Raw genomic sequence first — 17,933 nt, 5'->3', positions numbered from 1 at the left:
ATAATCAGTTTTAGCATTTAAATATTTTAAGATATATTTAGATTGACTTGTAGGGGAAAAGACTGTCTACTGAACTCTTAGGAACTGGTGGCGAGGTAGGCAAAGCTGGAACAATTTACTATATTTGCTTTTACCAATGATAATTATTGTGTCCATACAACGTACAGCTTGAGAAAGTGATACTAATTTTCTTTGGCTGATAACTCCCTCATCCTTCCTTATGCTTATCTGCTTGTAAAATATAAATTCGTCTCAGGATGCCACTTTTAGTATTTCTGAATATTTATAGATCTTCCTTGTTACAATGAATATATAACGTCTTTTGAACGTTGTACATTTCAAGTTCTTGGGAGAAAATTACTTTTGAGCAGAGATAAAGTGTTACCTAGTGGTTTAGACCAGAGAGTCTGTATCTTGTCAGCATTTGTGATACTTCTGTGTTGCACCTTAAAAACAAGCAAACAAACTTTGTGGCTAATCTGCTTGTGATTTATTTATGTCCCACTGTTTTTCCAGAAAGTTTTTTCTCTGTCTCTCCCTATCTGATAACCTCCAGCCTCAGTGTTCATTCCCTGTGTTGTCTGTCATTGCACTGTTGCACATTGAGGGTTATGACTCATGATTGTAGAAGATCCACAGGCAGTTTATAAATGGGTGATTCTTTGAGGCATTTTAAATGTTGTAGCTTCTGTGGATAGGAAAGTCTCATACCCTCATTGCATCTCTGAAATCAGAGTAGCAACCTGGTATTTTTCCATGAACCTGATAGTCTTTGATGAATGAAATACTCTGTAAAATCAGCTGTGAACTTGATTAAAGAACCTTTAAAGAACTACACCAAATAAAATTAAAACCACTACTGGCTTTTTTTAACTTACACATTTTCTGGCTTTTCTCCTGTACATAACATGGTTGGTTGTGTCCCTGGCTGCTAGAATAGGACAGTTTGGACATGTCCCAAACCTGAAACATGAGAGGACTACTTATTCCAGAAAATGCTTATTTAATGGCATTTTCTTAATTCCAAATATAAGAATTTTTCTTGGTGTTATTTATGAGGACAAGTTAGTTCCACTTATGTGAAGCCTTAGTATTAGAATTAAATTAATAATTTCCTGGAGTGTAAAACTTCCTCTTCCTGCTATTGCTTTAGCTTTGCAGCTGCGCATGCCAGGTCTACAAGTGCAAATCACATCTGCACTGTATGCAAAGTGAACTAAATCTCTTCAGAGAGAAGCTGTGTTGACCACTACTGTGTGGCAGAAATGATCAGCAAATGTAGACGTCTGTATAAACCTTAGATGGAAGTAAGGCTATTCCAGCTCAAACAGGAATATCACTGTCTATGTGGAAGAGTAAACTTAGCAAGAGCAGCTAGAGTTAATTTATGTGAAGAAGCACTTAAGATTTGAGTCATTTACAAGATTCACAAGGTGGCTGACAGGGAATCAAAAACTCATTAATGAATTTGGGTCATGGGGGAGAGTAGTACAAGTTTTGAAGTGTAGCATCCTTAGGGTGTTTTTTAAGTCCAAAGTCAGAAAATTACCTGTAAGCTCGAAAGTTTTCCTCGTTCTTCTACAAACAGATTCCTCCTCTGCTGCAAAGAAAAGCAGCCTGTGCTTCTCCCTTGTCTCTGAAATGCAGTGGGTGGAGGATGTCGGGATGGGACTAAATGATTCTCTTTACCTTTCTGACAGACATATTTCTGTATAGATGAAGCTATGCAAGCCAGGGAGAGAGAGAAAAAAAAAAAAAAAGTTTTGCTGGTGTGGTGAGTTTTGTTTAAGTAAAAATGCTCCCATCAGAAATACACCTCGAGTGGCAGCTGTTGAGAACACTGGTAGGGTCATAAAGCTCAGCAAAAGAAGCCCCCCTTGCCCAGGTGATGCTTTCTGTACCACTCTCACGTTTTACTACTAGGGCTAGAACAGCATTCCTGACTTGATTACCTGAAAAGTGTGACTTATGACTGCCAGAAAAGATCATAGGAAGAGCAGTCACAGAAGTCTCTTGATGTCTTTTCCTTGCATTAAAAAATGCCTTTGCTATTCAGGGGAATAGCAAAGACTGAAAGTCTTGCTTTGAATTCAAAACCAGGGAAATACTTGATGCAGTTAATGAAGTGGCTTGTTCTGGTCTGTCTCCTACTAGTAATTTGTCTTTCTTGGTTTTGTTTGGTAGGTGATTTTTTTAAAATAATGCAAGAATCTCCTTAAATGTATTTTTAAAAGTTACTAGAAAGTGAAAGCAGACTCTTGTTGTTAATTTACTTATTTTTTCCTACAAAATAAGGTATTACAAATAATTATGGAAGAATTATGGGAAGAGGAGAATTTTGAATTGTGGATCTTGCAGCACTGAATAGTGCCATATTGAGTGCTTATAAAATGGGACTGTTTTCCTATACTTTTTCACAGCCTGAGTGCCAGGAAGAGGGTCTGTTTTCAGTTTCAATGTGAGTCTACCTGAAGCTCTCTGAGGTTTTTCCTAGGGGTGTAGCAAACTAAATCGAAGTCGGAAGCAAAAAACTACAGGGAAAGGTAGTATTGGAAGAAAATATAATTTCAAGAAACAGGTACAATAATCAGAACTGTAACCTGGCATGGAGACCAGAATATGATTTTATCTAGTCCTGAACTATCAGTGGGTGTATCTGTCTCTGCCTGGGCATAAAAGAGACTGTTACTGTAGTGCCTTGACACCAGCATTGTGCTCCTGCCTCAGGAAGCTGCTGCTATATCTCAACATGAAAGTTGTGGAACTCAGATTGCAGTAAGCACTGAAGTGGAAACATTTTATTCCATCTTCTTCTTTTCCCCCCTTTACTTGTAAATCAAAAGCTTGTTAATGCAACTGAAGTCATATGCCATGCTTCTGAGTATCTGGAAAATCATTACTTGGGGAACCAAATGCTAGTCTTGGCACATACATGATCAGTGTTCCCAGTAAACAATTTTTTTAATCTATAGGTGTTTTTTTCATTTAGAACAGTTCTCTGTACTGTCATACTGTTATCTGGAAATCAAAGCCTAAAAATAGTTTTACTTTTCCTTTATACTATACTATATAGTATATATTATATACTATAATCACCTTAAATGTACTTTGAGCTTTTTTTGCAGTTAAAAAATTATTTATGGAGGTATCTTAAATTCAAAACCTTGTGTGTTAGATGGAATCTGGGCTGTCTTCACTGCAACATGTAAGAGGAGATGTACTGAAAAAAGATTTCTTCTTAAGCTAGAGTTTGAGCATGTGAAATCTTGATTTCTAGTGTAAAAATTGGTATCTTCTACTAAGCTGTTGTTGAGTCTTAGTAAGCTAGAAAGTAAGAAAGTAAGCTTGAAAGCCTTTCAACTGTAAACCCCAATTGCTCTTGTAGCTGAGCTGAAAAAATGCTTTGCACAGGTATGGGAATCTTGTAAAATTAATTGAGAAATAGGTGCTTTATTTATTTTCCAAATTTCCCTGTTTGTTAGACAATAAGAGCACATGCATACCTCTCAAGGTTGTTTGTGTTTGGGAATTTACTATATGATTAAACACCCATTCTGATCTTTTTCATGTTTCTAGTGAGTTTATTTGGAAGAAATGCTGTGGCTGTTCTCAAACTCTCTTATAAACTGATTTCAACATAAAGAATTGTTTGATCAGTATTGTCAGTTACATGGTATGTTGGACTTAGATCTGTGTACTTAATGAAAAGAAAAATATATCACACATCTTCAAGCTTTCCCTAATGTTTCTCAAAGAACTTTTATTTGTTTGGATTTCAGGTTTTTATATGCCAGGTCAGAATCCCTTCCCTCTCTGTGTTCAGACTTGTTAGTCACTCATTTATGGCTCAAGCTTACTTGAACTTGAGAGATTGCTTTTTCTAGTTGTTTTTTGGGGGGTTGTGGTTTGGTTTGTTTTGTTTTTCTTTTTGTTTTGTTTTTTTTCTTTTTTTTTTTAACACTCATAGCAGAGACAGGAGAACCACTCACATGAGCTGTTGAGGATTTTCTTACACAATGTAATTCTGCCAGTTTAATTCTGCTGTGTTTATTTTGCTCAGGTTTCAGCATTGCATTGTCTTGCCTGGAGTAACAGAAGTTCTGCTGTTCATTGATCCATGTGACAGTCTTTAGTAGTTTACGAGATGAGCCAAACTCGTGGGAGGTATGACTTCTGCATTGGTCTGGTGTTGGCTATGAGTTCCAGCATCTTCATTGGAGGAAGTTTCATCCTGAAAAAGAAAGGACTTCTCCGGTTAGCTAGGAAAGGCTCCATGAGAGCAGGTAAATACATGTTTAAGAAATTTCCCAACATTTCCGTTTTTCTGCTTAACAAAAAGTTACTAATCTTAAGGTCTTGTTTTGACTTTTTTTGTTTGTTACAGGTATATGAAACCTAAAACCTATCGCTGATATGTTTTTTTCTCTGCTGTCAGATACATCTAACCCCATGTGTGATACATACTATTTCATTTGCATGTAATGCCCTGTAGGGACATGTTTTGAAGGATTCCTTTGCATGTCAGTTAAGTTTAAATTTTACTTGCCAAGTGAACTTGGAAGCAGCACTCTTAACTATATCTGTGCTCCTGAATGAGTTAATATAGGAGAATGTTAACTGCATTTGAGTGTCAGGACATTCTTGTACAAAACTAAGTCACATGTAATAATCGTGTGCAATGAGTAGTGTCCCTTGAGGGTCCATACTGGAAGCAATACTATTTAGTATCCTCATTAGTAGTACAGGCAGTGGGGTAGTGTGCAGCCTCAGTGACTTTGAGAATGACACTGAGCTGAGTGGAGCAGTTGATGCACTAGAGGGGAGGGATGCTATCCAGAGGCACCTTGACAAGCTTGAGGAATGGGCCCATGCCAACCACATGAAGTTCAACAAGGCCAAGTGCAAGGCCTTGCTCAAGGGTTGCTGCAATCCCTGGTATCAACGCAGGCTCGGGGGATCAAGGGATTGAGAGGAGCTTTGAGGAGAAGTACCTGGGGGCTAGTGGTGGGTGACAAATTGGTTGTGAGCCGACAATGTGCACTCGCAGCCCAGAAAGCCGACCAGGCTGCATCGAAAGCAGCATGGCCAGCAGGTCAAGGGAGGTGATTCTCCCCCTCTACTGTGCTCTTGTGAGACCCCACCTGGAGCACTGCCCAGTTCTGGAGTCCCCAACACAGGAAGGACATGAACCTGTTGGATTAAGTCCAGAGGAGGGCCATGAAGATGGTCAGAGGCCTTTCCTATGAGGAAAGGCTGAGAGAGCTGGGGTTCAGTCTGGAGAAGAGAAGGCTCCAGGGAGTCCTTGTTGTCGCCTTTCAGTACATAAAGGGGGCTTAAAATAAAGGTAGAGACTTTTCTTTACCAGGGCCTGTAGTGACAGGACAAGCAGTAATGGTTTTAAACTGAAAGAGAATAGATTTAGATAGGACGGTTGCAGCATCCTCAGATGATTCAGAAGGTTGAATCTCAATATTTTTAATTCGGTACCTGTCATCTCTGCTTCTAAAATATGGTTGATATTGAGATACGTAATTCATGCTTCCTGTTTTGGAATAGGAAAGTGTGACTACATTTCACACATTTCTACATGTAATCAACCACAGAAATCAGGCACAATTTCCACAGAGTAGCACTCTTGAAAGAGACACGCAACTTGGCTTTTCATGTCATTACAGTGACTTGAAAAAAATTGTTTTCAGGATAATGCTGATACGGTCATTGGTGCCATTTCTAATACAAAAGAAATGAAATAGTTTTCAAAGTAATCATATGCACATCATATGCACATATACATGTGCACATACGTATGTGGCATATGCACATCAGAAATTGATGATCCTTAGATTTCAAACCCTATCACTATAAAGCCTAAGTATCAAAAGGCTGCCCACGTTTTTAAAGGCATAGGCTGCAAAAACTATTTCATGGTATGGCAATGGGGCTTACTGTCATGTTGCGGCAGTGATGGGGTTACTGCTTGTCAGTGAATGTTTTTAATGGAGCAGCAAACTTTCTTTCCATTTTAGGTCAAGGTGGTCATGCATACCTTAAGGAGTGGTTGTGGTGGGCTGGACTTCTTTCAAGTAAGTACCAAAACTATAATCTGTGTTACATAATGTAGGTAAACAACAATACCACAGATGGCAGCAATGGTTAGGAAAAACAGAGCAAGATGCAGATTCCACAATATATGGTAACACTGTCTGGTGATTTGATGGGTGCAGCTCTAATGATTTTAATACAACTCCTCTCATACCAGACATTTTTTCATTAACTGCCCTCTTAGGGCAGTGGAATTAGGGCCAAAGATTGGTCATCTTGTATCTCTTCCCTAACATATGCATTCTGGGTTTTGTTTTAGCAGAGAAGTGTGTAGATATACAGGATTTTTTAGAGGGAAGCAGATTTTGGGATGGTGTCTGTTTTCTGAACTTGCTTTTCATTGCTTAAACTCTCAACTTACTGGCTGTGTTCAGGTAACCATGACTTAATGTATGCATTGCCCTGTATCCTGCTATTGCAGTTTTCTCTGTGAAGAGGTCCATGAGTCAAGTTGGCAGGCTGGGGAGCTAGAACATAGACACCAAAATAAAATGCCTTCTAATTTGGCTAAATTCATTTTAATACCCATTATAGTTCCCCAGCCTTTTCTTAAAATATAAGAGCAGGGGAATGGGGGGATGTGTTCTGCTAGTAGCTGAATGCCATAATTAGTATTTTCCATTGTTCCCTTACTGCATGTTTGTGTCTACAAGAACACTTGCACTGTTTCACAAGTTTGTTGGAAGACTGCCTAACTTTTTTTAACAATAATAATAATTATTATTATTACTCTGCAGTGGGAGCTGGCGAAGTAGCTAACTTTGCTGCCTATGCTTTTGCACCAGCTACATTAGTGACTCCTTTAGGAGCTCTCAGTGTTCTTGTAAGGTAAGAAACAGTAACAGAAAGCTGTGTGATTTCAGAGAGAAGTCAAATACTTATTTAGAAATATGTCACTGAGATATGCTGTAATAAATGTGGTTTGTTCTTAACAATAAATAGAGTGCTTATAAACATCAGGAGGAGTAACTTCAGTTGCTCCAAATGTGAAGTGCTGTAAAAGGGCTCTAGCAATGCATCTACACCTAGATCTGTGAAAAGCTGTAATTTTCTGCATTTAAAAAACATGTTGTATACAACAGGGCAGTATTTTAATTCCTGAGTTAAGATTTTTGTCTTTAAAAAATTATTTTTACAAGTGCTTAGGTGCAGAGGTTTCTGCAAGGCAGCATTAAAAAGGGGTTCAGGGGAGAGATGCCAAATATTAACAGGTAGTTCTGACCATAGCAAATATCTTGAAGTAGAAAATTAACTATGTAGCTATTTTTAAGCTGCACATTGTGTATGCAAGTGACCTGTACAGTCAAAGCAATGTGTAAGTTGATGAGCAAATGAATGAGAGGTTATTAAATCCATGTTTGCTGGTGCATTTTTTTTCTTCTTAGTGCCATTCTGTCATCCTTCTTTTTAAATGAAAAACTTAATCTACATGGAAAAATAGGATGTTTACTAAGTATACTGGGATCAACTGTGATGGTAATTCATGCTCCACAAGAGGAGGAAGTAGAAAGTTTGAATGAAATGTCCCAGAAACTAGGTGATCCAGGTAAGAAGAATGCTGTCTTGATAATGTTCTGTATTAGTTTAATTATTTTTTCTTTTAAGTTCCAGAAGATAGCCCGTGTCTGTTTCATGTTGTCAAAATGAAGTAGAGATCTGAATTCTGTGACACAATTCCATAGGGAGCTTTGCATGATGCCAGTGAACTTGTCTGGCCTTGGACAAAGTGTTTTGATACGAACCACAGAGATGATAGTTTTAACAAATGCAGCAGCTCAGTTGGATAAACACAACTTCTGTGAATGTTGACTGAAGTCTTGTCAGTCTCAACTCTGAGCTGTCCTTAAAATGGAACAGTAGGTGCTGTGTAAGTGTAATCCTGGAGTCTAGATCCTAAGCTTGATACAGAAGATGAGGCACTCACAAATACACATCTGCAAAATACTTCACAGGCAAAGGCAAATCCCATTTTAAAAAGAGGAAATAGCAGATATTAAAAAGCTCATCCTAAGGCATGACCTCAGTATTGGAAATCTGCTGATAAATGTAGCAGCCTGCCAAGATGTACCTCCCTACACAGCCTTCAGACACACATGCTTGTAACCAGTGGCATCAGCACCTCAGTGAGTCTGTGTGGCAGGCAATACAGCAATCTAGTCCTGTAGCCATCTTGCTGGTAAGACTGCTAGGGCTAATACAACATGTTGCAGGTTCATTCTTGTATCTCACTCACTCTAACATTGCCTGAACCTTGATGTTGGAGCAGTAATGAGAAACATCCTGAACCTTTCTGTTTAAGCTGAGCCAATCGCATCCTTAACGAGTGTTTTCTCAGTACCTCTCAGGTACATTTGATATGTGTAAAACTAATGATTTATTTTTTTCTTCCCCCCCAACCACAGGTTTTGTGGTCTTCGCAACTCTTGTTGTCATTGTGTCTTTGATTCTTATATTTGTGGTGGGACCTCGGCATGGACAGACCAACATTCTCGTGTACATAACAATCTGCTCTGTAATTGGAGCGTTATCTGTCTCCTGCGTGAAAGGTTTGGGCATCGCCATAAAGGAACTTTTTGCAGGAAAACCAGTGCTGGAACATCCCTTGTCTTGGATTCTGCTGCTAAGTCTTACTGTCTGTGTCAGCATGCAGATCAACTATTTAAACAGGGCTCTGGATATATTCAACACTTCGTTAGTGACTCCAATATACTATGTAATCTTTACGACGTCGGTTTTAACTTGTTCTGCCATCCTTTTCAAGGAATGGCGACACATGGCGGCTGATGACATTATTGGCACCTTCAGTGGCTTCCTGACTATTATTGTGGGGATCTTTTTATTGCATGCCTTCAAAGATGTTAATTTCACCCTAGCAAACCTGCCTGTCTCTTTGCGGAAAGATGGTACAGCAGTAAACGGTACTTTGCTGAGCTTGCACGACGGCTTTCATCATGATGAAGAAAGTTCTCCCTGTCTCGGTGAAATGCAATCCACTGAGAGTCTCTCAGCCAGGAGAAATGGAAGTCTGTCAGCCTTTTGAAAATACCTACACGTTAGTTAAGAAAAGAACAAGTGTGTAACTCTGGAATTATTTTTTTTTCTTGCTGTGAAATGTCTGAGCTTGTACTTTTTAACTGTGTGTTTAGACAATCGTTAATTTTTGACTTAGATTTGTTTGGATAAAGAACACTGAAGGGGTTTTTTTTATTTGCCTTATAGTTACTTTAAAAAATACTAAAATTACCTCAGACCACAGTTGGTTTTGTTGCTTAAGTTATGTGTAAATACTTTCATTCTTCTGTTTTAAGATGTATTGCACTAATGACAATTTTATCAAAAATAAATTGCTTTATTTCTGCATTGGTGGTAAAAAGACTGAGGTGAACCTGGATCCTTTCTACCTGTGCCCTGACTGAACACTGACTGTAAACATACTGAAAACAGAAGTTGCACTAAAACTACTCTTGTCCCAGTTTGTAAAAGAGGAAAAGGAGAGTTACAACCAAGCAAGACTATTATTTTGAGAACACTGCTTAACTGCTTCTTATGCAGGATTTGCATTCAAAACAAAACCAAACCCAAACCAGACTTACCAAATGAGAGCTCTCCTTGGATGGGTGAGGCAGTAGCTCCTGCCATGCCAGGGGCAGGAGGAAGGATTTGCATAGTCAATAGTAGCCAAAAAAGCTGCTCCCCTCCTGTGGAAGAGGGTGGGTTCTGGCTGTACCTACCCTGCCCTGGCTCTGCAGACCTGCTGTGTTTATGATGTTACTGCTTGGACTGATAAGGGTTGCAGTTTCATCTGCAGTAACACAGCTACTGGCTGTGACATTTAAACTGTTAAAAAAAGGGGCAAAAAATTGGAACAATGTCACAGCTTAAAAATAAATAGGGGTGAGAAAGGTAGGTGATCATTCAAGTTCACAAAGGCAAAATATAAAAATTAGTGATAGAGTTGTTTGTTTTTTTAATGCAACATTTCTACCATTGTTATGCAGGTTAAAAAGTATTTAAGACAGACACAACTAGTTAGTGCTCTAAGTTGTTGGTTTTGGTTCTTACTGTTTATCATTTAAGATGATTACTAGGGCAAAAAGCAAACCCGTTCCCACATGTGACAATAACTCTGCTGCCTTCCTTTGGTAGGTCATGTGTGCAGGAAGGGCTAATGTGTCAAGAAAGAAAGAAAAAAAAAAAGTGGTTTAAATTCTGGTTGAGGAATGGGACTTGAACTTCTACCTAATTTTAGGGGGCATCATGTCAGCAGTGCTGAATCATGGAAACACAGTCCTCTAAATGCTTCCTGCAGCAAAGAGCATAACCAGGAGCAGCAGGGAAGAAGCCAGACTGTCCTCACTGAACTCCAGGTTGCCACTTTTAATAGCAAAGCAGCAGCCTATCTGAAAAGAAGTTAGAGTTTCACACAGTGGAAGCAGTTTGGTGTCCAGCCCCACGGGTTTTGATCAGAGAGAACTTAAAAGTTACATGTTTTCTGCACCTTGCATGACAGCTCCCTTTAAGTAGGAGGACCAGTTACACCAAGTGAAGAGGTTTTAACTCACTTAAACATCCTGCTGAAAATGAATAAAGCATAAGCTACCTTTAAAAATTGAAGCAAACCTCTCATAGGATTGCTGTCTGACTTCTCTTAAACATATACTAACTAAAGGGAAAAGAAAAAAAGCTTGTAACTTTCAGGTGTTAAAGACCAATCTTGCCATTTCACAGAATTAGAATTTACACTGTTATTTTAAAATATTTCTTAAACAAAGCAGCCCTTATTAATTAAGTCATTCCTGCACCACAGTGCCAAGCCAAAGCCTCAAGTGCATGAGATTTATCCCTAAAACAAGGACTAGCTCAACAAATTAAGAAACCTGTTAATTTCCTTAATGGAAGCCTGAAGAATGGGGAAATGCTTGGCTGGCTAAACATCTTCACACAGTGCTGTGAAGAACTGAACATAAATGTTTCTCAAAAAAAAAACATGTCAAGCACCTTGTAAAGAAATGCTGCAACAAGCTGGTGGAACAAAGCACAGGGACAGCAGCTCTCCAAAAACTTCCTGTGGGAGTGGAAATTTGTTTATAGGTTGCCTAACAAATCTCTATCCCCTGTTTTGCTGAAGAATTTCAGTTAATTTCTTTCCCCAAAATCCAGTTCTCTTCCACCTCTTGCTGTGAGACATCTGAAAAGAGCTGAGCAGATGTGCTCTAACCTTGACCTGTTAAGAGGGGAGGGACAAAAATAGGTTCTCAAAGGGATGTGTTCTTTTTTTCACACCTGGTTAGAAACGTCAACTAAATAACACCTCCAGAAATCCACATCCTGGCTAAAATGTGTAATTATCTGTGTCTGTTCAGCCATCTTCATTCATGTCAGGTCTGGGCTGATCCTAACAGCCAACTGAAAAGCTCTGAGGACCCTGCAGTAAAAGCAAGCAGGAGTTAACTACTTTTGGCTGAGCACGTTGCTTTCAAATTCAAGTTTTATAGTTGCAAAGTTTTACAAACAACTTTACTCATGCGGTGTTTGCATCATACAATAAGTGTAATCAAACAACTACTTTCCATAAGTCAATCATTATTATTAACATTGTTAGAAGTTTATGTCCTGGGACAGAATACACCTGATCACTGTATTAAAGATTCTTGTAAAGAAGGATTCCTTATCACTTGTAAATGTATTACATGGGGGTGTATTGCCAGCCAAAACATAAATTGTGTTAGAAGCTCTCATTAAGAAAAAGTAATCAGTCCCTGTTCTAATCCATCAGATTACCGCTTATTAGATCAGTCACCTCCATGTTAAATAACTTGGAAACAATCACCTTAATTAGCCTTCATTTCTGTAATTACTCAAGAGATCTCGAAGACTAGCTTTGCAAAGAAGAAAAATTGAATGACTAGAAAAATTACTCACAAAGCACCAGCAGAGTTCGTTGTTTGTTTTTTTTAATAAAGGCTAATTAAGCAGTTAATTCTCTAATACAAACAATTAGAAATTGATCTCGAAATTAGTTTTTTTCTACAGACCCCAGTTTCTCATCCTCCACTGCTATTATTTTGATCGCTTCAGGGGAAAATGATGCCAGTCCTCTCTAAAACGGCCACTTCGGTAGAGGAATGCAAAAGAGATTTCAAAAATCTTGTACAGTTGCAGGTTTTTAATCAAAGTGTATAAAATTTTAGTCTAGAAAAATAAGTCTAGATTGTGTACAGTTACTGTGCTTGGAGGCTGACGAGGACTCTGCACCACTCAAATGGCACAGACAACGCCGAAAAATGCAGACCAGAGTATTCCTTGAAACTTGGTGTCATTTTTGTTGGTTGGGTTTTTTTCCCCTCATACTTTTTAGCCTAAAGAGGTGCAAAAAGGATCATTGGGTGGGAGGTCTAGTTGCTGGCAAGGGACTGATGAATAGGTGGCTGGAAGCAGCGCACGTGTTCGACGGGTGTGCTCTCTCCATCGCCGGACTTCAAATACTTGTCCAAAATAGCAATTATTTCATCATTCAGAATCTGGAATTTGCGAATTCTCTCAACCATTTTCTTCAAGGGCTGCAAACAACAAAAAAAACAACAAACAAAAAACCCAGACACACAGGAATTAGCTTTGGAGATAAAAAGCCTTAAGAAGAATGCAGCAAATGTGGTTACCTCACCTCTCCCAACAATGTTATGAACGTCTCCCTGACACTGCTAATCCAGTACAAATCCAGGGCGCGTTTTAATTTTTGATAGTCCTACCTTTTGTACAAAAAAGGGCAACTCATAGCAGCCCTGTCATCATCTGAATGCACATAGATGAGATGAGAAGCATTACGAAAATCCCACATCTTCAGGAAATCACAACTCGCACTGGCCAGTCTTCCAACTCCAGTAGAATCACAGAATTGTTAAGGTTGGAAGGGGCCTCAAAGATCTTGTAGTTCCAACCCCATTGCTGTGAGCAGGGACCCCTCCCACTAGGCCAGGTTGTACAAAGCCTCATCCAACCTGGCCTCAAACACCTCCAGGGATGGGGCATCAACAACCTCCCTGGGCAACCCATTCCAGTTCCTCACCACCCTTACAGTGAAGAATTTCTTCCTGATATTTAACCTAATTCTCCCCTCTCTCAGTTTAAAACCATTGCTCCTTGCCCGCTATCTTTTCTGATGAAAAGCCCCTCCCCAGCTTTCCTGTAGGCCCTTCAGGCACTGGAGGGTGCTATAAGGTCTCCCTGGAGCCTTCTCTTCTCCAGGCTGAACAGCCCAACTCTCTCAGCCTGTCTTACCTTTTGTTCCTAAGTACCCCAGTACCCTCATTTTTAACATTTCACTCTAAAAAGCAATTGTTACATCTACACTGCATCTGAGTACACACAGCTCTGACTTAATGTTTTCAACTCACCACATTCTTTATAACCTCATCTTTGCCATCATGCTTCTGGACTTTCAACAGGTGGTAGCAGAAATCCAGCACATCAAAGCGGCGCTGCTGTCCCAAAAGCACGATGATCATACAGCCTGCCCAGTGCAGGCCGTCTCCAAAGCACTGCCTGAGACAGGAAACACCACGTAAAGCACCTTGCTTGTAGGTTTCACCTACACCATCAGCCATTACCCTGAACTAGAGCAGTATCACCCCAAAGGATGTTAGACATTAATCTTGAAAATACGGCAACACCTCTAGAAAACAAAGCCCTCGCTCTAGATACCACAAGGGATGCAAATGGATGTTTAACAAAAAAACAGGAGTCCTCCCCCCAGTTTTACACGACAGTTACTCCAAAAGCATTTACTCCCCGTTTGACCCCACTGGCATTACATTTCATTTTCAAAGGAAACAGCACTTCCAAAGAAAGGGGGAATTCCACACTGCTTTGCTCCCTCACGCTGCAGGCACGAAAGGAAGAAAACATCCTATGATGCTGCCTCCGTAACTGCTCAGTGGAAAGCACGTTACAGCTCAGGAGTCTTTCAAAATAAGGACATTACCAAAATTAGCAGAACCAAGGACTACAGTCCCTGCTTAACTCATGTTAATCACATTAACTTCCAAGTGCTCACTCTTGCTCTTAATCCAGAGAAGAAAACACTTGTTAGAAATACATGCTATTTCATTTAACTTCAGCAATTACTACTACTGAAAGATGTGTGATAGGGCCTGTTTGTCATGGGAATCACTCATTCCACAGTGGCAATACTTAAAATAGAGGGCTACTTTTGTTCCAGATACAATAGTATCTGTGTCCGTGGAGTAGGAGCCCCTCCCAGGGACCGAAGCACTTGCCCTTGGTTTCACACTAAGCCCTCACAGACTGGCAAACAAACCCCCCTCCGTTCCAGGCAGGACAAGCAAAGCGCAGCTGCCCGGCAGTACGTACTCCACAGTGAACTCATGTGTTCCCACAGGGATGCAGTAGACGAACTGCATGGCGCTCCAGAGGCGATGGAATTCCACGCACTCGTCCACGTGCATCACCCCGTTGCTGGGCAGGGGCCCACGCCAGATGGGATCGTCCAGGAAGGAGCGGATCCTGGTCAGGATAACCTCAAACATGGAGAGGCCGCAGCAGAGGCGCTCTTTGGTCAGCAAGTCCCCTTCCCTTGCGATTGCTATTTGCTGAGGTGGGGAGAAAGAAAGGGGACAACCCTGGTAAAAGCCACTTGACTTCCTTCCTTTCTTCTTTTTTTAAAAAATACACCACCATCTTTTTCACTTTCAATTGGTTTATTCTAGGAGATGCTTCTCCTGACTTGACATGAGGTCAGAGGCTGCTAACCTGGGGTTCAGTTCCGTGGAAAAAGCACTGAGAGAAAATGGTAAAAGCCTTTTCAGCAGACAGACCACTGCTGTCGTAAGTAATGCTAACTGCAGTAAATGCTAATCCTGAACTAGTGCCAGGGAAATGTAAAGAAGTCTTTGCCTGAATGGAGGCAGAAAGAAAAATCAGAGAGTTCAGCATTCAGCAGCAGTTTTTGCCTGCTCTCCTCTGCACACCTCCCTCACCTGTTTGTGCTACAGATGGGAAAGCTCCAAACACACCACAAACTGACTGAGACAAAACCCATGGATGACAATGCTGGTGAGGCTTGGCTCAGCTTCTGTCACCACACTGAGTGCTCCCCTAAGGAGCATCACCTACCAAGCTGCAGCAGGTAGGATGATAAAAGCAGTCTGAAGACTTTGCTTCAGAGCACTCTGCTCTTAGTTTCTGCAACGGACATCTCAATCACTTGTAAATTGCTATGGTTAGCAGGGAATTAATGTCCCCCTCACACTCAGAGAAAGGAAAACAGCACTGAAGCTGCAAATGTAGTTCAAGAATGTTCTCTTTGGTCATTGTGTTTCCAGGAAAGCTCAACTCAGCTCACTTTCCAGGAGCTTCTAATCATCTGGCTGAGAAGGGGAAAAAATATTTTAAAAATAGGTATACATGTGCAAGAAAACGGATTGACTTTCACAGAATTTGCACTAGGACATCTCAGGCTGGCCCTTCTCCTGAGAGGGTATCCCACAGTAACATACATGCAAATCAGCATTTTCCCCAAAACACGTCAATTCCACCCCAGTCTCAAAAGTTTTCAACTTCTGAGCTTTAACAGCTGTACCAGCTCCATGGATCTGAAAAAAAATAATAATCCTGTTGTGTGAACCCTCTGGCCATGCAGACTGAAGTTCTGACACAGCTATTGGCATGTGTGAAGGGACAGGCTTTCTGGTGCTCATAAACTTCTTGAATTGCCTGTGACACCAATTAAAGAGATTACCTGGGGTGTGCCTAGTCTTTCAATCAGAGGAACCAAATGTAACGGAGCATATTTGGATTCTAGTCTCTTCATTTTAGCATCAAGTCTTTCACCCTCTGAAAGGAAAAAAAATAATAAGTCTTCTTTTCACACAAGCTTTATTCAGTGCAGAAGAAAATTAGTTATGTTACTTTTATCCATAATTTCAGTTTTAATTACCTGATTAATCTTCAATGCACTTTTAGAAAAATGTTTGTATTTTAAAATGTTGCATTGCGTGTGCATAGAAATGGATTTGCAGTAGAACACAATTCAATAACTGAATTCAGGAAAGAATATAAGGCTCGATTATGCCACTACTGCTAACACATTAGACTCCCACTTGTACTAAGCCAAGAAAATTGTCCTTATCAAACATAAACTGCTTGCCTCCAGAAGGTGGGGTATAATGAGGGTAGAATCTTATGTATAGCAAGGCTTAAAAAAGCAGTTGGCACCCCCTCATCACTGGCAAGTAGGAAATGTTCTCTGGCAAATGGGAAAACATTGTTTACAATGGCCTGGTGAGTTTTATGAAGAGATGCCAGTAGCTGTGGTGAGTCTGGAAATACCATAAAAGATTTTTAGCTGATGGTACTTTTCCGAGCAGAAAAAATCAGCTGCTCTGGCAGCAAGAAACAGGGAGGAGAGGAGACAGAGGAGCAACACAGAAAGCAGAGAAGCATGAGTGGAAAAAGAAAGCTCTCTTTCTGATGCTGAAGGATGAGGAAAGCAGATACCAGAGGAAGCAATCCTGCTCGCATTCACCACTGGTGCCCAATTCAGACAAACGCATGTGAAAACTCTACTGGGACAAGGGAGCACTTGGAGTACTTACTTACTCTGTTGACAGACTGGCAGTCTGTGTAATCAAGCCCATCTCATTTACTTAACAATCATTCAAGCTAAACAGCACCTTAGGAAAAGCCTCTTACCACACCCGCATAGAGGGATAAATACTGCCCTGGGTATCTGTTCCACCTTGTCACGCATTTCTCCTCTTCTGCTTGTAGTTTGTGCTGAGCTTCACGAAGAAGCACATTTTTCAGCCAGGCAAACAGCCCTGAATCTGCTACCTCTGTCCCATAATCAAGAGCAGTGGGCTGTAAAGGATGGCTGAGGACAGTCACCACCACCACAGCAGCAGGCACAGAAAGGGGGAAGCATTACCCAAGGAAGGGGTTTTCACTCAGCCAATACCTTTGACGTGAACTCTGGGCAGGATATTTTGGAACGGTGCCGCATGCAGCAGGTCACACACTTCCTCGAGGGACTGGAACAGAAAGGAAATGAGAGGCATTTAAGACTGAAGAATCCCTGAACCACACCAGATCCCCAGAACAGGCTTCCAAAAGCGTGCTGTCAGCACCGCGGGAACACCAGGGGGCAGCCAGCCTCCGCCGCCACCGCACCAAGCTGCTGCCAGCTCACCTTCCTCCCTGGCTCGCTCCCAAAGACCGTTTGATTTCACGAGGTTACCTTGGATTCCCAAATGAACTCCAGCAGCTCCCCTCCCACCCTCTGCTGGCAGTTTGTACAGGACAGGCTATTTATTAAAAAGCCTAATTCAGAGCCAGTAATTTCGGTGTGGAAGTGGCAGACTTGCTCCTGTGCAAACAGAGTGGTGAAGATGACTCACTGCTTGGTTATTTTTAACCAACGCTCTTTCCACAACCTGTTATCTTGGTGGAGGCATCTTTTCACCAGGCAGGCTGACATATGAGAACAGCAGTGAACCAACTCTCATGAAGTATTTTACATCTTTAGGGATGGAAGAAAAAGCTCTTGGCTGTTGTATGTGTCTGCAGAGAGAATGCAGAGATGACCAGAAGCAGATGCATGATTTTGTTAAGCCCCTCTCCGGATTTTTGGAGCAGAGGCCCTGCTTATTTGTAGTTCCTCTAGGCTGGTATTAGAAGAGATGATCATCAGCCACACCCTCAGCAAGAACAGAGTACCCAACTTACTACACCCTTCCCACACCTAGTTCCTTACATCTGAACTTGATGCTCTCAAAGATCTTTTCCAGCCTCAGTGATTCTATCACTCTGTGTCA

At 40.8% G+C, this 17,933-nt stretch overlaps 2 protein-coding genes across 7 annotated transcripts in view; one reads left to right on the top strand and one right to left on the bottom strand.

The window, feature by feature from the left end:
• Positions 1–4,144: 4,144 nt before the first annotated feature.
• NIPA2 (NIPA magnesium transporter 2) lies at positions 4,145–9,462 on the top strand. Its single transcript, XM_051608628.1, has 5 exons — positions 4,145–4,283; positions 6,027–6,083; positions 6,840–6,930; positions 7,488–7,648; positions 8,505–9,462. The coding sequence occupies exons 1-5, from the start codon at positions 4,145–4,147 to the stop codon at positions 9,140–9,142; spliced, it is 1,086 nt and encodes a 361-aa protein (XP_051464588.1). The 3' UTR covers positions 9,143–9,462.
• A 2,114-nt stretch (positions 9,463–11,576) lies between these two features.
• Positions 11,577–17,933, bottom strand: part of CYFIP1 (cytoplasmic FMR1 interacting protein 1) — an 85,308-nt gene continuing 78,951 nt past the window's right edge. For all 6 annotated transcript variants that reach the window (XM_051608601.1, XM_051608602.1, XM_051608605.1 and 3 more), the window contains 5 exons: positions 17,078–17,150; positions 15,860–15,954; positions 14,473–14,711; positions 13,497–13,644; positions 11,577–12,662 (listed from right to left, as the gene is read on the bottom strand). In XM_051608601.1, coding sequence (XP_051464561.1) covers positions 12,498–12,662; positions 13,497–13,644; positions 14,473–14,711; positions 15,860–15,954; positions 17,078–17,150 — 720 coding nt within the window. In that variant the 3' untranslated portion in view covers positions 11,577–12,497. The remainder of the gene's footprint in view (positions 12,663–13,496; positions 13,645–14,472; positions 14,712–15,859; positions 15,955–17,077; positions 17,151–17,933) is intronic.

Source organism: Apus apus, chromosome 1 (genome assembly GCF_020740795.1).
Source record: "Apus apus isolate bApuApu2 chromosome 1, bApuApu2.pri.cur, whole genome shotgun sequence".
Classification (NCBI taxonomy): Eukaryota; Metazoa; Chordata; class Aves; order Apodiformes; family Apodidae; genus Apus; species Apus apus.
This window is presented reverse-complemented; position numbering and strand designations above follow the sequence as displayed.